General features: G+C 42.7%; 1 protein-coding gene across 3 annotated transcripts in view; it reads right to left on the reverse strand.

The window, feature by feature from the left end:
- NFAT5 (nuclear factor of activated T cells 5) overlaps positions 1 to 21,416 on the reverse strand; it is a 77,286-nt gene extending 55,870 nt beyond the window's left edge. The window contains exon 1 of one of the 3 annotated variants that reach the window (XM_041126081.1): positions 21,097 to 21,416. In XM_041126081.1, the coding sequence (XP_040982015.1) occupies positions 21,097 to 21,169 (73 nt within the window). In that variant the 5' untranslated portion in view covers positions 21,170 to 21,416. Of the gene's footprint in view, positions 1 to 16,315; positions 16,449 to 21,096 lie in introns of those variants that run through there. The other 2 variants (XM_030025451.2, XM_041126082.1) reach the window with 2 other exon arrangements.
- Positions 21,417 to 22,212: the final 796 nt, after the last annotated feature.

The raw sequence follows: 22,212 nt of genomic DNA on the forward strand, positions 1-22,212 counted from the left end.
GTTTTCACCTAAACACAGGCCAATGTTTATATATGCTGCACTATAAATAGCATTAAAGCAAAAACTGACAAATTCCAGAAAGATTAGAGTTGTTGCAAGGAAACTAAGTCTTCCCCCGAGGATACAGTTTCGCTCCACGCCTGATAGCATATTTAAATAGCTAAAGCTCCCTCCCCTACTGATCAGCTCACCTCCATCACCATGTTTTACATGTGTGCATACACACACAAACACTGAGTATATGAAGTCTTCTGCTACAATTTTACATTTATTCATGTGGAAAACACCCACAAAAAGAAAAGGCTGTTAGATAAATGCAGTATTGCATTTGAAGGCAAAAATAAAAATTCAGCATCATTATGTATTTCTGCCTAATTAGCAAGAGTAAGTATGTAGACAGAATTCCTGGTTTCAGCAGCCACTGTGTTGAATCAAGGAGTCAAGTTTCAGCCGGCTGACAGCACAAAGTGTCCTGTAACTTATTGCTGATTTCAAATCCCCTTGATGAATATATTAGTTGATCTCAAGTTTCTGGGGGTTTTTTTGCAAGAAGTAGCTCCATTTATACCCAACATCTCCCCTAAACACATATTCTTTCTCCATATAGGAAGAGAGGAATGTGCATTTCAGGATTACTGTTATTATGAAATATAAAGAAGATTGACACACAAACAAAATACTACTGATCAGCCAAGAGTCACACACACTCATTTCCACATACAAACCTTCACCTGCTTTCTGTCACATGCACTCATGTAATCAGTTATTAGATATCTTATTTATAATAAACTTCTGATTCTTGTATCTTCCCTCAAAATACCTCAACTAGACTAACTAGATGAGCTCAAGCTCTGCAAATTCTACTACTGAAGTGAAGGACACACAGGGACAGGCAGATTTGCAAAAAGTATTTTAAGTGTCAAATTTCTTCAACTGCTCTTTATCCGATTATCCTACCCCTATAATCTCTCATCTGAGATCAGCTGCTTGTAACTTTGATCTTCTTGCCAGTTATACTGACAGTTGAGAAAATTATATTTCACATGGCTATACTGACCAGAACAGCATCAAACATTAGGTCAATATCCAACACCACAAAATCTTAAATCTGGGGAGGACAAGATTTTGTTAGTGTACTGCTTGACACTGCACAAAACATTCAGAATTGAAATCTTAATGAAAAATAATCAAGTAACATGATACCGGACTTGCTTGTTATTGCAGCACATCAAAAACAGCGCACCCGAGCCAAACAATAGGCATTCCAGTACACTTGGCTATCAGTGCGAACCGAGCCAGCATCCAGTCTCAGGTGAAAGGTATTCACCACAACTTTTTTGAAAAAAACTGCAAGAGCAGCAACAAATCCTGAAGGTACAGAAAAGGATATACAACACTGCTAGAAGGGATGCTCACCTAGTATAAACTGCTACACACAACCAAAATCAGTTCATCTTAAATTAAATGAACGGAACAAAAGCCATCTGTGAAAGGGCTGGATGCATTATGATCAGTCTACACAAAAACATACCCTTGGGTCAACATGTATCTGTATCAGTCCCAGCTGCTGGTGACAGGAGCTCTGTCTTTGAAGAAGAGGAAAGGCCTCGGAAAGATTTAGGCAAAATAACTCAGAGAAAGTAGGAAACGGTGGGTGAAGCTGATCTGATGATATTAGAGTGGAAGTACAAAAGGCTGGTGGCTTGTGATGGCAAACTGAAATTTCTAAGTGCTGCTCCTTTTCCTATTTTACTCACTTCACCTTAGGGCACACACACACACAGTTGCCCCTTAGGCATGTTTTTAGATTTCTACACAGAGACTAACCAAGCTAAATTACAGGCATATGGGCTTACAGCAAAATCTAAGTACTCCAGCCTTCCCCCATCACCACCAACAGAAAATACTAGACTGAAATTTGTAAACCATTCTCAACAACACAGTATCAAAGGAGCCTTCAGAAACACAGAATGCCTTGTGACCAGCCGCATTAGATTCCTCCTTACTAACTAGGAAACTGTGATTGTATTTAAACTTTATTCTTAGGAACATAGCAGTTAAGCTTATGGAAACAAAGGGAACACAACACAACTGATTCCTGTTTGGGAGTGCTAAGACAACTGTAAGGTTCTGTGAGAAGTCACTGCAGCTTTGGACATGTCCCAAAGAAAGCCCCATTTTCCAAAGCGTGCATATTCTCACCATGGAGAGTGCCCTCCCTTGTAACAAAAAAGGAGAATTCTCATTTCAGAATTTCAGATAACCTCCTACAGCCAGAACAGAAGCCACTTTCAAGTAAAAGATCACTTGTTAAATAACACAAGTTTAACCCTGAAACGGAGATAGATGCTGTCACTTCAAGAGGACAGAAGGCAGAAGAGGAAAGAGAAGTAGTTTCCCCAAAATAGCTAATGAAAGTAGTTCCAAAACATCAGTTCAGCTGTAATGCAGCAAACCAGGTACACATGGATCCAGTAGTCCATCACATGCAGCACTTGCAAGACTTTTCTGCAGCTACCTACCTTTAATGAATCTTGAATGACTTTTCAGTTGCATCTACGTAGGAATTTCAGCTATACAGATTAAGAACTGCAATTTCTAGTAATTTAGTGCCTTGTTAACTCGCACTGTGCTAGGACTGGTTCATGATGTTATAAAAGATCTTGTCTGTCCTCAAACTTTTGTGAGGCTTTCTTAGCCTACCAGCAAATTTAATTGAGATCCTTCTGGATGGTTGACCAAAAAGCTGCTTCTTGTAACTCAGCACTTGGTGACACTGGGAGAACAGAAGATACAGAAACAGCAGAAAATACACATTTCCAATGTTTAAGAGCAACAGCAGGCTCATCCATGATGAATGCAGGCATCCTCATTTTGCTAGTACCACCAAACACTTAAATGTTATGGAATGCTCTTTAGATATACCAGTGATTTCCTTACGCTTTGCTGTGCTGTACCAGAAGCAAAGCCATGCCACCCACAACTTCCATGCATGGAAGCCAAGTTACAAACTTGATGGAGAACTTTGCCCTGACCTACTAGCAAATGAGGCCATAACTAACGTAGATGGAGATGGATATCATAATCTGAAAAGGTCATCTACTCCAGACTGCTACAGGTCCACGGAATCCTGCTACAGAACTAAGAAAGCAATATGCAGTAAAATAGCCATTTCTGCTTTCTAGGCATGTAATTGCCCCTCAGCCCCCCCCCCTTTTTTTTTTGTAAAGTAATCAATGTAAATTCAGTAGAATAACCAGTAAAACTTGTAATAGTGGGGAAATGTTGGCAGGTTATTTGTGACAACACATAGTTAAGAACACAAAAGAGGAACCCAGGAAAGAAGTATTGCTTCTGCCTTTAGCTGAAGCCATTCTTCCACTGCACATAATAGCCTCTAAATCAATATCTGATCATGATGTGGAAAAATCCCTCTTTTTACTACAGTTTTCCTCTTAACAACAAAGATGTCAGACATCACTTAATCTGGCTGCAGCTCCAATTCCTACTTCAATGCCACTTCTCCAGGTTGACCTCCTCAAGGCTAGGCTTGGGGAACGTTGAAATACAGCCCCGGCTCTCCCCCAGCCCACCCGTCTGTCTCTTCCACCACAGCGATCTGCTCCTGTGACTTCACCCCCTCTAATGCTGAGGGCTTCTTCAGCAGCATCCCTTTTATCCCCACCCCTAGACTAAAAGGTAACAGGTGATGATGTGAACCAGCCAAATTGTTTGCAGTGGAGGCAAAGACAGGGCATTTTCCACTTGCGGCTGGCATTTTTTGCCTTTAAGGGTAGGTACATCCTGGAAATCCCTTACCACTTCTACGACCTCATGAACAACAGCAAAGTTAATCCTTGTCTTTTAATAAGCTCCCTGCACTGAACGGCTGCCCATTTGATCCCCACTGATACCAGTCTCCTCAACATGTTTTAATACCCGTACAGATTTGGCTGCTTCTTCCAAAGCCATTTCCTTGCTGCAGCACATGACAGTCACACCAGAGATTAGACAAAACCTTGGTGTACTCTTCTAATCAGCTGGCAGCATTGAAGCAGAAATCTCTTCTAATGATGTACTCTAAGCTGATCAAAAAAACAAGCAAGCAAACAGGCAAAGAGAGTTGTTTGCATGGAACTAAGATTAAAAAACAATTAGAAATACATGAATCTGCAAGTACTCACACACGGGAGGCAGGCGAGCAAACTAAAGTGGAGCACACATGCTCAGCAAATTAAAGAAACTCTATAAAGGAAAAAATAATGGTGTCCATATTCCACCACATACCCAGCTAAGCATACAAATTCAGGTTCAGAGTACCCATACACACATGTATAAAGATTCTATGATGCTGATCAGTTCATGTTAAGACACAGTTTTGGGCTAAACCTGTATTACCAAGGTTCCAAATGTCAAGTAAGGCCCTGACTGTCACTCCTCACTCCAAAAGTAGCTGCATTTTAATAAAACTATATATGCAACTGAGTATCGTCCAGAAACTTTTGTGGGTAAGAGATGCTAAAACCAAAATCTGTTCTACACCTGAAAAATCTAGGCCTCTGAATCTGCCAGAAGACCCTGTGGTTTGTTTGTTTGTTTAACTTGAAGTTCTGTTCTACTCAGAAGTCCAGTGTCTATGATAAACAATATAGTTTAGTGGTTGAGTTTGTTGGATGCCACCGATTCTATCACAATACTTTAGTTCACAAAGAGTTTTTAAAGAATGATGGGGGTAATGGAGTGTTACATCAGCTCTAAATACTCAACATCTAATCAAAGCCTTGCTTTGTTGCAAAATGTTAGTATCATGTGACTCTCACAGATTTTTCTGTATACAAAAGCTTGGGTGTGGGAATACTTTGAAGCGAACTATTTTACCTGTCAGGAAGAACCTGTAAGAGCCAGCTGATGAGCCCTCCAGTTCTCAGCCCTCCCCACAGCTCCCTCCATACATCCACCAAAGACAAACAGGTTCTCCTGCAGATCTCAGGAGAAGAATTTACTGAACAAGTTTGGTTATTACAGCACAGAGAACAGAGGATACGTTTCAGAAACCTTAGCCCACCCTCAAGTATAACAGGTATTGGAACCAATACAGAAACTCCACATTCCACGATGCAGTGACTGCTCTTGCTTCATCTAGGCTAAACTGGGAGAAGTAACATCAGGACCCATTGGAGTAAATTCTGCAGTGAAAATATAGACAGTCTATTCCTTTTTTGTCTCCGAGTTAGCAAGATGAAACATCACTACAGCTACACTGAGAATACACACATACACCTTCATGCAAATGAAACAGAATTTGCACATAGCCAGTGGTGTATTTTAAGAATCGTTGCTCCAGGAGATGGCATGCTGATAAGGGGGCTGGCACAGTGCATAGGAACAGGGACTGCACAGACGGGAAGCCAAAGCAGGATAACAAGGACTCAGTAAGAAGCTCAACAGAGGAAGCTTTGAGAGTCTGAGAAAGGCAACTAGAAGACAGACAGAGCGCCTAGTGCATAAAAACAGAAGAGAAACAGACCGAGATAGGCACAGGCCAGAAGAATCTGTGACCGCTGAAGTACTTTCTACTCCACTGTGGTGGTTTTGTTGTCGTTGGGGTTTTGGGTTTGGGGTTTTTTTTCCTTTCTTTTTTTCTTTAGTTGGTTGGCTTTTTTGAGTACTCCACGGAAGATCCAAACTCTCACTCGCTGAAGTGAGAATCGCCCACAACAACTGCAGACAACGGCAGCTCTGCTTAAGGTACAGCAGAGATTTTATATGATAAAGTTACAAAAAAGATTTGGAAGATGGAAAGAATAGACAACATAAAGAGTAAATCAGCTTTTGTTCTGTATCTGTCAAAAGAGGATTTGATATATTACAGACTATCATATCTTCATATTTCTTAACATCTTTGCAACTTCAGTAGACTTAACATAGGCTTGCTTAGCAGTAGTGAAAAATGAGGCAAACAGCCCTGAAGACAGGTTTAAGTTTCATACGGAGCAAGGGAAGACCCTACTTGAGCATACATAAGAATAGATAAAATGCAGCGGCTGTTCAAAGAATGCAAAGTGCTTGTTGCATAGCTGTGTGGCAAAAGCCAAAGAGCAAGAAAAAGCCTATACTTAGTGACGCTGAGCAAAAGGACACAATACATTACTAATAGTCTTGATGCAGACACCTTAAAACAGTTTACAAAGTTGTCAGTCTGATTACTCCTAGTTTTGCAAGTGCAGAAACTGAGCCATAGGAAGAACGTAACTCGCAAGGCCCCCCAGCCAGGCAGCCAGCAACAGGACACAATCGAATTTCAGGTACCCAGGCTGCAGTCCAGTGCTCAATCCACTAGGTAACATTTACTAAAACAATGCTTTTATTTCATGTCTTCGAGTACATCTCAGAATAAATGTGAATAAACATAGGACTTGGTTGAAATTGACAGTGTAACCTAAAATATGTAAGGACTACTTCATTCTGTTCCTGTACACATTAACGTATTGGACCACTATTTTTCACACAGCTCTCAAATGAAGGTATGTCAGCAAGACGCTTGGTACGCTTCCTGACACAAATTGTACTGGTGCTTTCATTTCAGTAGCACCTCTGAAGTAGAGCACAGTGAAACAAACCATAGGGTACTATTGCCTCCCTCCTTATCTACCACACTGTATTTAGCCTATCTGTAGATAGCAAAGCAGTAAAAGAGTGGAAGCAAGTCTTCCCGCCAGTGCTCCTGTTATTGTCAATACTGGCAGAACGATATTGCTGCTACAGCAACAGTGGCAGGTTTTCAAAGGAACTGCAGTGTATACAAGGATGTTTTACACAGCCAAACAGAAAATCTTCCTTCCAGTCCCCTCTGGCTTCAGACAAAAGAAGCAAACCCTAAATCAACACGATTCATGAGCACATAGGGAAAGGCAGATGCCACGGTTCTGCCTGCACCAGAAAACTTTATGATTAAAGAGTTTGTGGTGGTGCAGCTCAGCTCTGAAGAAGCAGCAGAGGATCTGAGCACTCCATGTTGATGATATAGCACTGGACACTGTAAAATCCAAATCTTGTCTGCAAATACTGCTACTCCAACACTGAAATGCACATTATACTATGTTAGTGGAGAAGAGTTTGCTGGAAAGACAGCCACCTGTATTTTAAGGGCAGATGATCAGCAATATATTAACCACCACAGTCATTAAAATTTTATCACAACTGTAATATCATTATTTCTTGTACTTAAAAATAAAAATGAAAGCTAAAAGCTGCTTCTTGCATTTTTTTTTAAAGGACAAGTGTTAGTACCAAAAATGCTAGTAATAAAAAGGTAATTTTGCAAGCAATTCATAACTGAACAAAAGTTACTGCAGTATTCCACTAACCTTCAGAAAAGCTGTTAAACTCAATATTCAGGATTCTGCACAGCAGGGTAGGGTTGAGAAATTAATCCTTTTAAAGTTGAATTTCAACAACTGACAAAGGCATGTGTTAGCTGAATTCTATTTATGGCATTCATCCAAATATCAAATAAAGCTTTCCTGGCTGTGTTTCAGTCATCCCCATTCACAGCTCAAAGAGTACTTTTATAAATGTAGACAGGCAGTATAAATCCTGTGTCTTGTTTGCATCCAATTTTACACATCTCAGAAAGAGAGAACAACATTATTTAGTACTTGTCACTTCAAGAAATGGACCAGTAATGACTTACTGAAAAGTCTATCCTATGCAGTTGTAAACTCCAGACAAAAACCCAAGAACTCAAAAGATACTGCTAGAATACCATAGTGGACAAGGCAGAGCAGCTAAGGACTGACAGAACTGCACATACATGAACACAAGAAGGTACCACTCAGCTAAACAGTTAAACCCTTCAGCAACATATTTGAAAGTCTTTACCACATAAGAGGAGTAGTATTTCAAGTTGCACATTTTTCACATAAACATCTCAAAAGGGGAGGGGGAAGAAATTAAAAAAAAAAAAAAATCAATCCGTTCACAATACCTTAAGAATTAAAAAAGAAATAAATCCAATGTTGCCATGTCTTCCAGTGTGCAGGAAACCAAGCTAAGCTTATGTTTGGAAAGAATCCAAACATGATAGGTATGAAAATTCAATTAAGGAATTCAAACCACCTCATTTTGCCATACAACACTGTTATATACAGTTGTTATAACAATGGCATTTCTTTGTGATTCTATACTAAACTGAATTTTAAGGATAGTTGGGTTTTCTCCCCATCTTCACATTCTGTCACTACAAAGACTTAATTTCTCAAATGCTCAAAGAAACCCAAGTACAGTATGACCAAAGAATAGCTATTTATCAACCACCTTAAAACACTGCTATTGTTTCAAAATCAAAGTTCACCAGAAACACAGAGGTAATCAAGTGCTCCAGCCAGTTATGCTAGTTCCGTAGGCGCAATGCACCATCCGAATTCAGAGACACACAGAAGTCCACCTGACCCTCAGTTTACTATTGTCTCAGAACAATGTTTCTCAGCCTTTTCAGGTTTGCAGTTCTTTCTGATGAGGTTATTTTTGCCATCTCTTACATTTGCTGTAGAACAAGAAATGCCGCACCAGCAATGAAAAACATACATGCTTTTTTTCCTTTTGAGGCTATACCACAATATTTGACCTTGAAGAATAAAAGCATACAGGTATTCAGACACTTTCAATACATTGCAACCATCTCTCAGATTCAGTATTTTATTATAAACCTGGGTGTAGAGGCTATGTTCAGGAGACTTGACATGTCCTAGTAACTCCTAGAATGATGTCTAGCACCTTGAGCCCACGAACTATCTTCATGCCTTCCTCCCTCTACTCATTTTATTGATACTGACATTAAAAGGCATTTTCTTTTGTCACCCCCAAAACTGAGAAATATTTATGCTTCCTACCATCATTTTGGTTTCTAGTTATAATTCAAGTACTATGTTTGATAATAAACATAATTTTTAAAAACAAACATGAAGTAATGTTTCACAAACAATACTCCTTGGCACAGCTAAAAGAAAGCTCTGCTGAAAGCCTGACGTCTGTAACACAACTTGTAATAAACTGACCAATCAGGTGAAAGAGACTTGTTGTGTGAGAGCAATGGAGCCCAAGACTCTTGTATCTCACCAACTTCTCTCTCTGGTATTGCAAGATACCAGCTTAGGAGTTAAAACTGCATCAATGTTAAAAAACACTGAAAGTAATGAGAGACAGCCTGGACGCTTCACACACATTTCCTACAGTCACAAGGCATCTCGGAGCACGGCACACGAGTCCCAGATTGCCGGCTCAGCTTTTTGTCACATTTAGCACCAACAGCAGCTACTCTGAACACACTCATGCCGGAAATTGGAAAAAAAGAGGAAAGGGAAAAAGAAGATTATAAATAAAATCCTTTTAGTGAGCCTGAATGACATAGCAGAAGCATGTGTTATGGACAGCTTTTGTTCAAAGCAAGCTTTCATCAAGCACAAGGTGCTACAGTCCCATCCCAGGCTCTACATCTACAAGCCCTTTGTTCTTTCTAACAAGCAGTGCTGCTGATACACACCAAGGCTCCCTTAGACTGCAGATAAACATAGATGCAACTAATGAGGTGCATCCTCAACCACAGGCAAACCTGTGTGATAAACACTGCACCTGGAAGAAATTCCTCAAGGAAATAAAGATGCAAGTTGTTTGTAAAAACAGGTTTTCAAACTATTAAGCAAGTTCTTCTCCAAATATGTTCACACATGACTCTCAGGAGACAAGCGGGAACCTAAGCCAACCATTTCACGGCAAAATGTGGATAAAAGATTCCTTTCTGTACTACAGAGCTAAAACCCCAATGGAATCGGAGGGAGACAGCAATGAAAGAATCAGTGGTGTAACTGCTCTGGAACTGCCAAGTTATGTAAACCTTAAGGATGGTCGTAACAAATCAAACCAAGTATTGATTAGCCCACATCTTTTCTCTGATAGCAGCAAACTATAGGGAAAGGCTTAGAAGAACCAGTAAGTTTAAAAGAGCATTTCTATTATACCACCTTCCAAACTCTGACAATCGGCTACAGACTAACTCCCTAGTTTATGGGCTTCCCTAAATAGATATACCATCTACAAATGTAACAGCTTCTCGAACCATTTATCCTTTCACCAACCAAAACATCTGTCAATTGTTTCTGTAATTAAATGGTGTACAGAAAAAAAAAAAAGAACAAAAAAAAAAAAAAAAAAAAAAAAAAAATCTGTCTTTTGCTTTAAATTGCTGCCTGGACGTTGCATTAGGTGTCTCTTATCTCTGAAGTCATGAAAATAATAAATAAGCACGGCCTATTTATCTATGCTATACCATTCATGGCTTTTGTACTCCTCTCCCCTTCATTCAAATCTTCTTTAGTTTTGTACCTACAGTTAAACTGTGCAACTCCTTGCATATGCTAAAGCTTGACATTGATTCAAGGAAAGAAAATATAACGGAAGATAAGTTCACTGAGGGTTAGAGTTCATGGGGATAATTGGCAAGCATGTAGATAAAGACCGTATCTGGATGGATAAAGCGTACCTGTCAAAAGCTTTTGAGGATTCCAACATCCCTTGTCTAGGACTATCCCACCCCACTCCCCAATAAACTGAGTCATTATAGTCTGCTATGACCAGTTTCTCAAAAGTCATACTGTCCTGGTTTCGGCTGGGATAGAGTTAATTTTGTTTCCAGTAGCTGGTATAGTGTTATGTTTTGGGTTCAGTATGAGAAGAATGTTGATAACACACTGATGTTTTCACTTGTTGCTAAGTAGTGTTTATACCAAGTCAAGGATTTTTCAGCTTCTCATGCCCAGCCAGCAAGAAGGCTGGAGGGGCACAAAAAGTTGGGAGGGCACACAGCCAGGACAGCTGACCCAAACTGGCCACAGGGGTATTCCATACCAGGTGACATCATGTCCAGTATATAAACTGGGGGGAGTTGGCCTGGGGGGAGCAGATCACTGCTCGGGAACTAACTGGGCATCAGTCAGCAAGTGGTGAGCAATTGCATTGTGCATCACTTGTTTTGTATATTCCAATCCTTTTATTATTATTGTCATTTTACTATTGTTATTATTATCATTACTAGTTTCTTCCTTTCTGTCCTGTTAACCTGTTCTTACCTCAACCCACAAGTTTTACTTTTTTTGTTTCTGTCCCGATTCTCTCCCCCATCCTACTGGGTGGGAGGGAAGTAAGCGAGCAGCTGCGTGGTGCTTAGTTGCTGGCTGGGGTTAAACCACAACACATATGCTGTTATACTTAAAGATCTCTTCAGCTCGATTAAGTTGTCTTTCCTTACTGGACTTCTAAAGGGGGGGAAAAAAACCTTGTACTCAGAGTTTCTTCAACAGATAACTAGTATCCCACTATAGAAAATGTTTGTTTTAAATGCTGAGAGTACTTCAGCTGTCTTTCCTTTATGTCTAAAAGCTGAATTCAGTAAAAATAAAGCCTGTAGACTCCTTGGCTCAGGTGCAGAAAGGCAGTAATCTTCCTAAATGAATTCTTTTGCTATTGTATTAATGGATTGAAATACCTGCACGGCAAGGAGTACTTAAATTTACTCTAAACAATCTAATCCCTTCCTTGCTACCACACCTCCAAAAGCACCTTTTTTGCTTAAGTGGCAGCAAATAACTGAATTACTGAAGCTTAAGCTGAATCCTTTCAGGTCACAAAATAAGAAACGAAATTATTTCCCCATCTGATTAAAGAGCAACTCCATTCCAGGTGTGGTTCAAGTTTCAAGGCGAGGCAGATGGCTCTGTCTAGAATTCAGATGCCCCAAAAGAAAAATAAAGTAAGATTACTCCCAAATGAAATCTGCAGACAGGCTAAGGGCGGGCACTGATCACACTCACACAAATATACTTACAAGAAATGATGCAAGTTCTTTCTCTATCACTAACAAATGCAGAGAGGAGTTTAAAACTGCTAACGTGCTGAGTGTGCCTGGAGCACAGAACTCCAGGAATGTCCAGAAAGTCACTTTCAAAGGAACACGCTCTTGATAAACAAGTGTCACCCCCTTTCTTAAGGGAGTAACATGGCTGTCACACCTCCCAGTAGGTTTTAAACCTGGTGGATATCCTCAGCAAAACTGATAATAGGATACAAAATCTCGGTGTACAGGAAAATAAACTGCTATATTCAAGAGGAAAAACCTGACTTAGTGCCCCAATAAGAAAATGACTGCGACACAGCACTAGACATGAGAATTTCTGATGTGGGAACTCACAAACGTCCCAACAATAGTAAAAGCTGTTCAGAACTCACAAACTGACAGGCATTTAGGGCCACGAAGATGAAAGGCCTGGAGCATCTTTCCCCCAAGGAGAAGCTGAGAGAGCTGGGACTGTTCAGCCTGGGAAGAGAAGGCTCAGGGGGGCCTTATCCATGTGTAGAAATACCTGATGGGAGGGAATGAGAGGCTCTTCTCAGCAGTGCCCAGTAACAGGACAAAAGGCAACAGGCACCAATTAAAACACATTAAATTCCATCTTAATTATCTTAACCACAAAGGAAGCCAAACACTGGCAGAGGTTGCCCAGACAGGTTGTAGAGTCTCCATCCATGAAGACAGTCAAAACCCAACTAGACTTGGTCCCAGGCAAACTGCTCTGGCTGGCGCAGCTTGAGCAGGGGGTTTGGATTAGATGATCTCAAGACGTCCCTGCCAACCTCAGTGACAGCGTGACTGAGACCTGGCGCTGCCTCCAGAAGTACTCACCCTGGTCCTCTCCCACCCCCTGCACAACTGGGACATCTGATTCTTTTCAGAAGTTTAACGTAAATCAGATTCCTGGGGTCTGTAGCATTTACTTACGAGATATAAAGAAGACTACCAGGAACTGTAATTATAAGTTCCTCAGTAAGTCTGCTTTAACAGGAATACATATTCCAAGCTAAGCCACCTTTTTTCCCCCCTAAGAAACAAAAAACATACTCAAATATTTTAAACCATGAGACCTCCTAACATTAAACTGAAGAGAGAGTAAACTTGAAATGGAAGACAAGAAATATTTCTTCACCGAGTATACGATCGGACTGTGGAATTTCTTGCTGAATCCAAAAACTAACCAAGAGTCAAAATAACTGAATAAGATTCTAGATACTCCTGTTATACCCCAAATAGTTAAGCATATACACACATACATACAAAGGAACCTCACAGCAAAGGGAGATATACCCAAATTGTGAAACGTGTTGTTAGTGGGACTCGTGTTACTCAAACGTATAGATATGCGGTGCTGCTTGGCACAAGCTCTGCTACGGCCTGCAGAAGGAGCCGCTGCTGCCATCAACACTCTCTGAGACAAGCACTGAGTGAGGGAAGCGGAATGTAATTTTAATGGAGGCAGATCGTCACTTACAACTCGCATCTTCCTGCCCCACTTTACAAAGCAGCTTGCATGACCACTATCAGTTAATAGTCACATTAGTAGGTCATGTTCCCCTATGCACAAGAAAACAGAAACTGTCATAGGGAACAGTAGCTACTGAACTCTGCAGCTTATTATTTTCCAATCACTCTGTAGTGCTACTATCAAAACTTACAGATTCTGCTGCTGAGTGAATCCATTAAAAAAAAAAAAAAATCAGGCTTCTAGACAATGAGAGACTGAAACAACTAGCTTGTAATATCAGGTTTTCTGAACAGAAGTGGAACTCCAACATTTGAAAACTTTTTATTACTGTCTTTAAATCTCTTTCATTCCTATATGCTTCATCTTGTCTGGGCATTAATAGGAACTGCTATCCAACTTCCTTTTGTTCGCCAAACAGCCTGAACTTCACCACAACTCAAATCTGCTTTTAGTATCAAAACTTTGCATTACTTTGGCATATAGCGTTAGTTTTATAAACTTTGTAAAGTGACCTGAAATTCATTCTTATTATTTACAAAGCAACTGTAAAACCTTTCCAACTGCTGGAGGGACAAGTAATCAAGGGGAATTGGAGAACGATTCTTCAAAGCGTATTTATGTAAATAGTGCAAACATTCCTCTTAATCTGGTGCGGTGATATTCACTATACAGTTCACTAACAACTACATGAGTTAATAACATAACATAACTGATGTTGAGCATTCACATTTCAAACACTGCTAAAGCACTGCATGCTTTTGGAAATAGCAGTTACTTAAGATTTTACTACGTGCCGATTAGAATCTGCTGTCACACCACTGTTCAAAGTTAGATCTGAGAGTTTGTTTCAGTCAGTTCCTAAAATAATTGCTGTACTTGCTGATGAGAAAGCCAAAACCTGTCTGAATATTCATTCAATCTCATCAGTTTACTCTTTACATAAACACAGAGAAGATAACAAACGCGATAAACTGCAAAGACATGACCACATACCTTACTTCACCTGCACTTTGGCCCCTCATCAATTCCTGCTAGGGTTTAGCAGCGTACCTAAACTTCAGAATGAGTTCAGGCCATTGCCTTTTTGTATGAAAGAAAGCATTACTTCTCCTCCATTTTCTCCAACTCAAAAGTAGTACATTTCCACGTAAAACTAAGTAATCTGTGTCCCGGTGCAAAAATCAGATCAAGGCTCCAGGCTGACAATGATTTTTAGTCAACAGACCCTAAAAGGTTAACTATGCTGTTGAAAACTTACAAAGACCAGATGCTTCACAAGAATTGAAAAATGTTAATCTGCAATCTAGGAAACACATGATAAAAAATTTACTTCTTGACTATACTAAACAACAGTATGCTATAGATTCCACTTATGAGCAGCTACAAAGTTATTTCAAATATGCAGGTCCTGAACTAATTGAAGCACAAGTACTCTTAACTCCTAATATTTTCATATTCTAAAAATTTTCAGATCTCTATTAAAGCAAGTGTTAAAACTGCAGAAGGAACTTTCCAGAACAAAGTATAAGAGATGCCGAGTGGCATAACCTTTCGTCAACGAAGAATACAATGAATCAAAAAAAGAAAGACTAAGGTGGGAGGAAAGAAAGTATTGGGGAAGAGTGTCTTCCTCTAAAGCATACCCACAATGAGAAATTATCTGCACAATAACTCAAGACAGTATTCCAACCTCTAAGTCCCTCAGAACCCCCCAACATTGCTGGATTAAAAGACAATGTAATAAAATGTACCCATTTGACTTTGCAAGTGGAAGAAGTCTGAACCCAACACATCTGATCGCAGGTAACCACACATTCACGGCCTGCAGGCTTCAACAGCAGCCCTCCTCCAGGAGCAAGCCCAGCTGACAAAGCAGCAGAGCCCATTGCCTTGTGAAACGGATCACTGCAACACTTGCCATGCTCATGCCGAGGTCTCACTAAATCAAGTCCAATCCAAGCTCCTCATTGCAATACTCAAATCCTTCCACGGGACTGAAATATATTCTCTCCAATTATGGTTTCTTTGAATATCTAAATTTAAATAGGACAAGAGAATTGGGCAATGTATGGAGATTCTGCAATAGAAAAAAAATCTACAACTTTCATGGAACTACATAAAGTATCCAAAATGAGTAAAATTGACAATGAAAAAAATCCAACTAGTCTTAGAACTAAAGAAAAAGCTTACTTAATCCATCTTCATTTCCCCTACTTCTTAATCCACACCACACATTTACACTCAGATACAAACAGGCAGCAAAGGAGAACCTAAGGCAGGAACACAGCCTCACACTCTTCCATCCACAGCTGCAGCAGGAGAGGTGCCACAGCATCCTGCCCGGCTTCCCGAGCTCCAGAAGTGGATTCCCTCACCGATCCCCAAGAAACCAGCCCAGGCAGGAAGCCTGGCTTTCCTGGTCTCGGCACAAGAGCACAGGCACAGTAAATGCAACAGAAGGCATGACGTGAGGGGCATTTCTTTCCATGGCTGAGCCAGTTTAGCAGTTCTACCTCATCTGCTACCTCCTCTACCATTCAATCCCAGTCCTCGATACCCCCTTTCTTGTCTTGATACCACTACTTGTGCAGCTGCAGAGTAAACTAGACTAGGGAGCAGAACAGCGTTAGAAAATCCTATCGAAAGTACAATATACTCATTCTAGATTGGTTTCCCAATCCTATTCATCTTGCAGCCACAAAAAACAATTGTGCTGGCACAATTCAGAGAACAGTACATGGGTGAGAACAGACGGCAGGGGAAAAAGGTCTGTTTAAACAGCTCTGTCACTGGAATATTCAAATTACGGTGTGAAAAGCTGTGAATTCAAAATCCTCCCCCCTACCCCCAGCACCACACATGATCATCTTGCAGCAACACATTCCATAGTTTTGTTTTTTAAAGCCAATAAACTGGTAAGATTCAAAGTAGAAATGGACATTTACAAGTCTGACGCAGAATTTAAGGAACTTTGGTAGAATCCCTTTCAGTTCACTTAAGTCACAATGTCCCAGGGGCAGCTGGAAGAGCTGCAACAGGCAGATGTATGCAGTCCATCCCTCACATAACACCCAGCACTGCTTGTCCAGCATGGCACCTTCTGTGAGCTACAAAAAGAAGTTAAGTATTATTACAAAAAGAAGCTAAGTATTATTTCTATTCCTAAAAACTGCTAGTACTAGTTCTAAAGTTCAAAACTAAGAGCAGGCTCTTACTATTTTTATAAAGCATCTGTTCCACCCCTCTTTGATAATTCAGTCACTGTCTTATTGGAGTTATCCCTTGGATCATGGAAAGAAAAAAGTTTTGGTAGGAAAAAAAAAAAATTCACCAAAACCCACATGTTGTATCAACAATTATCAGTAAACACAAGTAGATTACCATCATTTAACATTTAAGCATGGAGGAAAACTGAGTTTTGACTATATGACATTTTTAGGGCAAAAGAGCTATTTAAGAGACTACTAACATTTTTCTTGTTGCTTCCAAGTTCCAGAAAGTCTCACAGTTCTACAGTTACTGAGCTGCGTAAAGCAAAATCAGGGCGGGGGCACATGAATATAAAGTTCTAAAGTTCTGATGATACTTGCTGCAGTGCAAAAATGCAACTTTATTAGTACACACACGTTACTTTGTAATTGTTCAAAAGGCATGTATTAGCTAACTTAATCACACATTTAATCAGTTCAGATTTAGTACCTGACATTTGATGAACTGCTTTAATCACAGTTTTTCACCTCTTCCTGTCTACAATGAACAGCTAACTTTACTATATTTGAATGTTGCATACAATATTCAACCACAGAACAACTAGCCTCAAGGTTTTAGGTTTTATGCTCCAGTGATTCTTCTACTACATTACTAATTTGTATGCACATTTGGGTTGTTTTATTTCAAAAAGGACAGTATGTTATGTAAAGATGGGAATTAAACCTATTACATTCTAAACATTTTCAGCATTCAAAAATGCATGCATTTCTGTATATCTCTATTATCTTCGTATTAGGAGATACCATCCATCTGCAATGGTTACAAAGCATATACCTTTTTTAATATTGATTATACACAAAAAGATGGGGTTTAGTCCTTAGCACAGGTCAGTTCCTCAGGATCTACAGGGATGAGCTTCAGCAACAGGCCTTGGAATCAACACTTTGCTTTCCTCTTGTTTTTAACAGCTATAACCAGTCATATTCCAGAGGGCTGCAACTTAAGTACAGTTTCACTATCATTTTAAGCCAATATAAGCTGGCACTGCTGCTGAAAGAAATAGTCCCACCCTTCCCCACTGCTAGTTTTCACATGTCCTTTCCTTGAGTCAGCACAAGCCATTCACAAAGGCCCACAGCAAACACGACCAGGATACTCACCTAGTTAAAAAATCAACATTTCTCTTCCCCTTTTCCTTTTTGTTGTTGGGGGGCAGGGTTGAGGAGGAATAAGGGAAAAGCTGAGTTAATTTTAACATGATCAGTTCCCCAATCCAGTTCACTGCATGGCCACGTAAGCGTTGGCATGAGCAGAGCAGCAAAGAAAAGATAGGGGACAAGACTCCTTTAACTCAGCAAGTGGGAATTCATACTGGCTGGAACTGCTCATGAAACCACACCTACAAGAGTAAAAACTGGAAGATAAAGTATTGAGGTACTCAAAGAAAAATATTTTCTTTCCCAAGCTACGCATAAATGAAAAGAAATAACTCAAATTATCAGATCAAATTTTAAATTAACAACTCTCCCTTTGTCTGTGTTGCCATTTCACCTTAGGTCTGTGTGCTTTTAGAAGTTCTGCTTAACTTTTTTAAAGGAATATGAACAACAACAACCTTAACTGAAATGGCCATGCAAGCCAAAACTTTAACACATAGCGCGGGGACAGACCGATGACATAACTCGGTCTGTCCAGGGAACTGGACAAAATCTACCATAAAAAAATTGCACTAGCGTAAGCTACGTCTTGATTCACTGGGTTTTCAAATATAACTTCACTTTGAAGAGCAGGCAAGTACATTTTAATCAGCACACTAATAATCTACTTTAATTTTAATAAACTAAAGTTTGTATGTTAGAAAACCTCAGTTACTCCCAAGACCACCCCAATCTTACAGCTTCTCTCACCTTCGTAATCTCTGTATTTCCAAAACATCACAGTGATCATCAACGACAAAGTTACAAGACCGGTATCATTAAACCGCAGCTATCCCAACGCGCACACAGGAATGCAATTCAGAGGAAAAGTTACTGGCCCCAATTCAATTTGGGAGTCAGATTCCAAACTGCAGGGTAGCTGCATTTCTAAAAGGAGACCAGTTACGAGAAACTACATGCTCCTAACACACCCTCATCACAAATGCATATTTGTGGCTTTCTCACTGTGTTCAGACCTTTCCCTTTATCTCATCAGTTGTATTCATACTCTGATCCAGAGCATTTGTCCACAGGATAAGTTTATCTGTTATCTATCTAGGAAAAAAAAAAAAAAAAGCACACTGAAGCATGTTCTGATTAATCAGATAACCACTAATACCTTTTCCTAAATCCAGCTAAAAATGGTACTAATATACCTCACGGCAAAGAGGAACACTTAATTATTCATTCTGTAAAAGTATATTCATTTGTTCTAAATTTTAATTTAAATTAAATTGCATTTCAACATCTCCTTGATCTTTTATTATGACAAAATATGAAAAGCAAACCTTGCTTTAACCTCTTTATAACCATTCACTGCTTTATACACTTCTATCATATGCCATCTTGTTTGGATCACGAAGCTCATTATGGCCACTCCTAAGCATCAAACAACCTTCTCTGGACACTTTCTAGCTCTGAACCCACATCAACACCACCAGAAGAAAAAATACACTCTTGATTAATCAGTGGAAGATCCTTTTCCTACATGAAACAGACACTCAACCATTCCATTAAATATAAAAAATTTTGAGAATTCACAGTAAGATTGGCGAGTTCACAAGTTCTGCTCAGTTGAGTCCTTGAAGAGATTTCACAACTTACATGGAACCTTTTTTATTTTAAACGTTTTCCCAATTACTTTAACAGTGCGCACTTTTCAAATATCCAGTATGATAAATGATAATTTTTATGGGGTTTTATCACCTTTATTTTTTTTTAATTAGAACTGCCCTGTTTCAAAATACTCTTTCCCTTTTATTGCCCTCACTAGGGCTGAAACCAATTGGAATACCTACATGTTAGATAACAGGAGAGCCTTAAACCCTTGTAGTAACATCTTTAAAAATTTTACAAACTGTTATACACTGGTGATAACTTTAAGATCTCTACAGAACAGTGAGACAATGACTTAGAGCAGTTGGAGAGCTTTAAAGATGTGCTTTGACTCATTAAAGTCTTTTTCTTTTAGCTTCACCACTAACGACACACAACTGAGAGTTAATGAGCATATTACAATTAGTTCCAAAAATTCTAAAAAAGTTTAATCTTTCCTGTAACAATATTAGATTCTGATTAGCTACCTTCACTTCAGGGTAATAAAAAACATTAAAATTTCTTTTGTCATACACCCCCAACAGTGCTCCCCATGCCAGTTGTACTGTGGGCAGATGTGTTCAACAAACTACTGGTAGTGACTTTCAAGTCTTTTAAATAAGAGAAAAGGAGCTAAGAACTCGCGTAGTAGGCAAGATTTGCCCTAACACACATCTCCTTATTACTGTCCACTTGTCAAAACTAAAATTCTGCTATTATGAAAACAGGCGTTCCGTTCGTTTACTTTCAGCATTCCCTGCATTCTCTCTTGGCCTCACTTCCCACGGGCCGATGACGCCGATTTACGCCCCCCCCCCCCCCCCCAAGACCCCCACCGACGGGGTAAACGCCGGGAGATGGTCTGCACTCCCTGGTACCGGTACCGCAACCCACCGCCGTGCTGAAAACCAGCCCTCCGCTGCTCGGGCTTTTTGCCAGTTTCTAACCCAAATCAGAACGTTCACATCCTCTCCGAGGCCTCTTCTTCCACGGAAACCCTTTTCCGAAAAACTTTAACGAGCAGATTTTGGGATACCTCCAGCCGCCCGTATTCCCCGTGCCCCATTACTTCTCGTTCCTAACTCCAGGCCCAGGCATCCGTCGTCGTCCCCCCCTCCGCCCCGGGCTGCGCCGGGCTCCGGGGGGGCTCGGCCCGCATCCCCGCGGATGCGCCGCCGAACGGTGAGGTAAACAGGGCCGCATTCCCGGTACCGGTAGGGAGAAAGGGAGGGAGGGAGGGAGCCCCGCGGGGCGGGCGCGCAGCCCCCCGCCGCGACGCCGCTCCCGCGGGGGCCGCCGCCGGGCCCCGAGCGCAGGAACCTGTCGGGACACATTCTTGAGGCCGCCGCGGCCGGGCCAGGAATGCGGCCGGGGGAGCCCGGGCTCAACCCCAGCGCCGACCGCGGGGGCCCCTCGCGGCGGGGTACCGGCGGCCGAGCATCCAGGTGCGGCCCGCAGGCCGCCGCCGCCGGCACGGCGGGGTACGACGACGATGACGGCGGGGGGGGGGGGGACGGGACACACAACAACGACGAGACGACAGACTTCGGGGCGGGCGAAGCTCCCCGCTGGCCCCAGGAGGAGGCGGGGAAGGGAGGGGGGGGGGGGTCGGCCCGGCCGTTAGCGACGGTTAACGGCGCGGGGCTCGGCGGCGGCGGCGGCGCAGCCCCCCCCCCCCCCCCCCGCCCCGCGGCCCCGCCTCCCCGGCCCGGTGCCACACTCACCCTTGGAGTAGAGGGACTTGGGGGACTCGAGGTCGAGGTCGGCGCTGAGCAGAGAGATGAAGTCCGAGGGCATCGCAGCTCCGCGGCCCGGCAGGGGCGAGGGGAGCGGCGGGAGGAGGGGGGGGCCGGGCCGGGAGGGGGGGGGCTGCTACCTCCGCCGCCCCGGGGTGGGGAGGGGAGACACCGGCAGGCGAGAGCGCGGCGCTCCGCACGTCGGGGCCGCGAATCGGACCGGGTCGGGCCAGGCCGGGGGGCTCCGCTCGCCGTCGAGGACCGGGCGCCGCCACCCGCCGCCGCTGACAGGAACCGGCTGCTGCCAACGGAACGCGCCCGACCGCCCCCTCCGTTACCGCTCTGCGCCTGCGCGGGCGCCGGAGGGGGGGGGGGGGCGCACACAAGGAACCCCAGCGCCGCCGGCCCGCGCATGCGCCCCGGCGGAGGGGGGGAGAGGCGCGGCGACGGAACAGCCCACCGGCGGGACGCTACGCGCCTGCGCGAAGGGATCGGCGGCCGCGCTCCCCCGGCCGACGCCGCCAGAACCGCACCGCGCATGCGGCAGAAGGAGGAGCGCGGCGGGGAGGCGGAGGGCGGGGGGGCCGCCGGCGGGAAGAGCCGCCGCGGTGGCGGGGGGCGCGGAAGCGTCTAGAACGGGGCGGGGGGGGGGGGGGAGCCGGCCCCTCAGGGAGCCCACGGCGCTGAGGGGAGCGCGGCGGCAGCAGCGGGGGTGTGTGTGTGTAAACCGGCCACGTCCCAGCCGGGCTGCGGCAACAGCCCCCGGGCTGTCGTGGGGGAGTGCTCGGCGCTGCCTTCCTCGCGTTGGTGTGGGAAGGGGCGAGGGGGTACGCCCCGCGTCGGGGGCCGGCTGTGGTTCTGGGGCGGCCGCCATCGCACCTCCATCCGCTGCAGCCTGCGAGGGGCTGGCCGCCCTGCCGTCGAAACTGACGACGCGGGGAGCCTGTCCTCCAAACGAACTGCGGTTTATGTTGTCCCAAATAAAGCAGCAGGTGTTTCTAAGCGGACAAAACGGAAATGTGGAAAGAGTGTCAACAGTGCTTTTTAATTAAGTGAAACGAAGGTGGCATGCACCTTAAGAAAACAAGCACCCCAGATCTGGGT

The sequence above is a fragment of the Aquila chrysaetos genome, chromosome 9 (genome assembly GCF_900496995.4).
Source record: "Aquila chrysaetos chrysaetos chromosome 9, bAquChr1.4, whole genome shotgun sequence".
NCBI lineage: Eukaryota > Metazoa > Chordata > Aves > Accipitriformes > Accipitridae > Aquila > Aquila chrysaetos.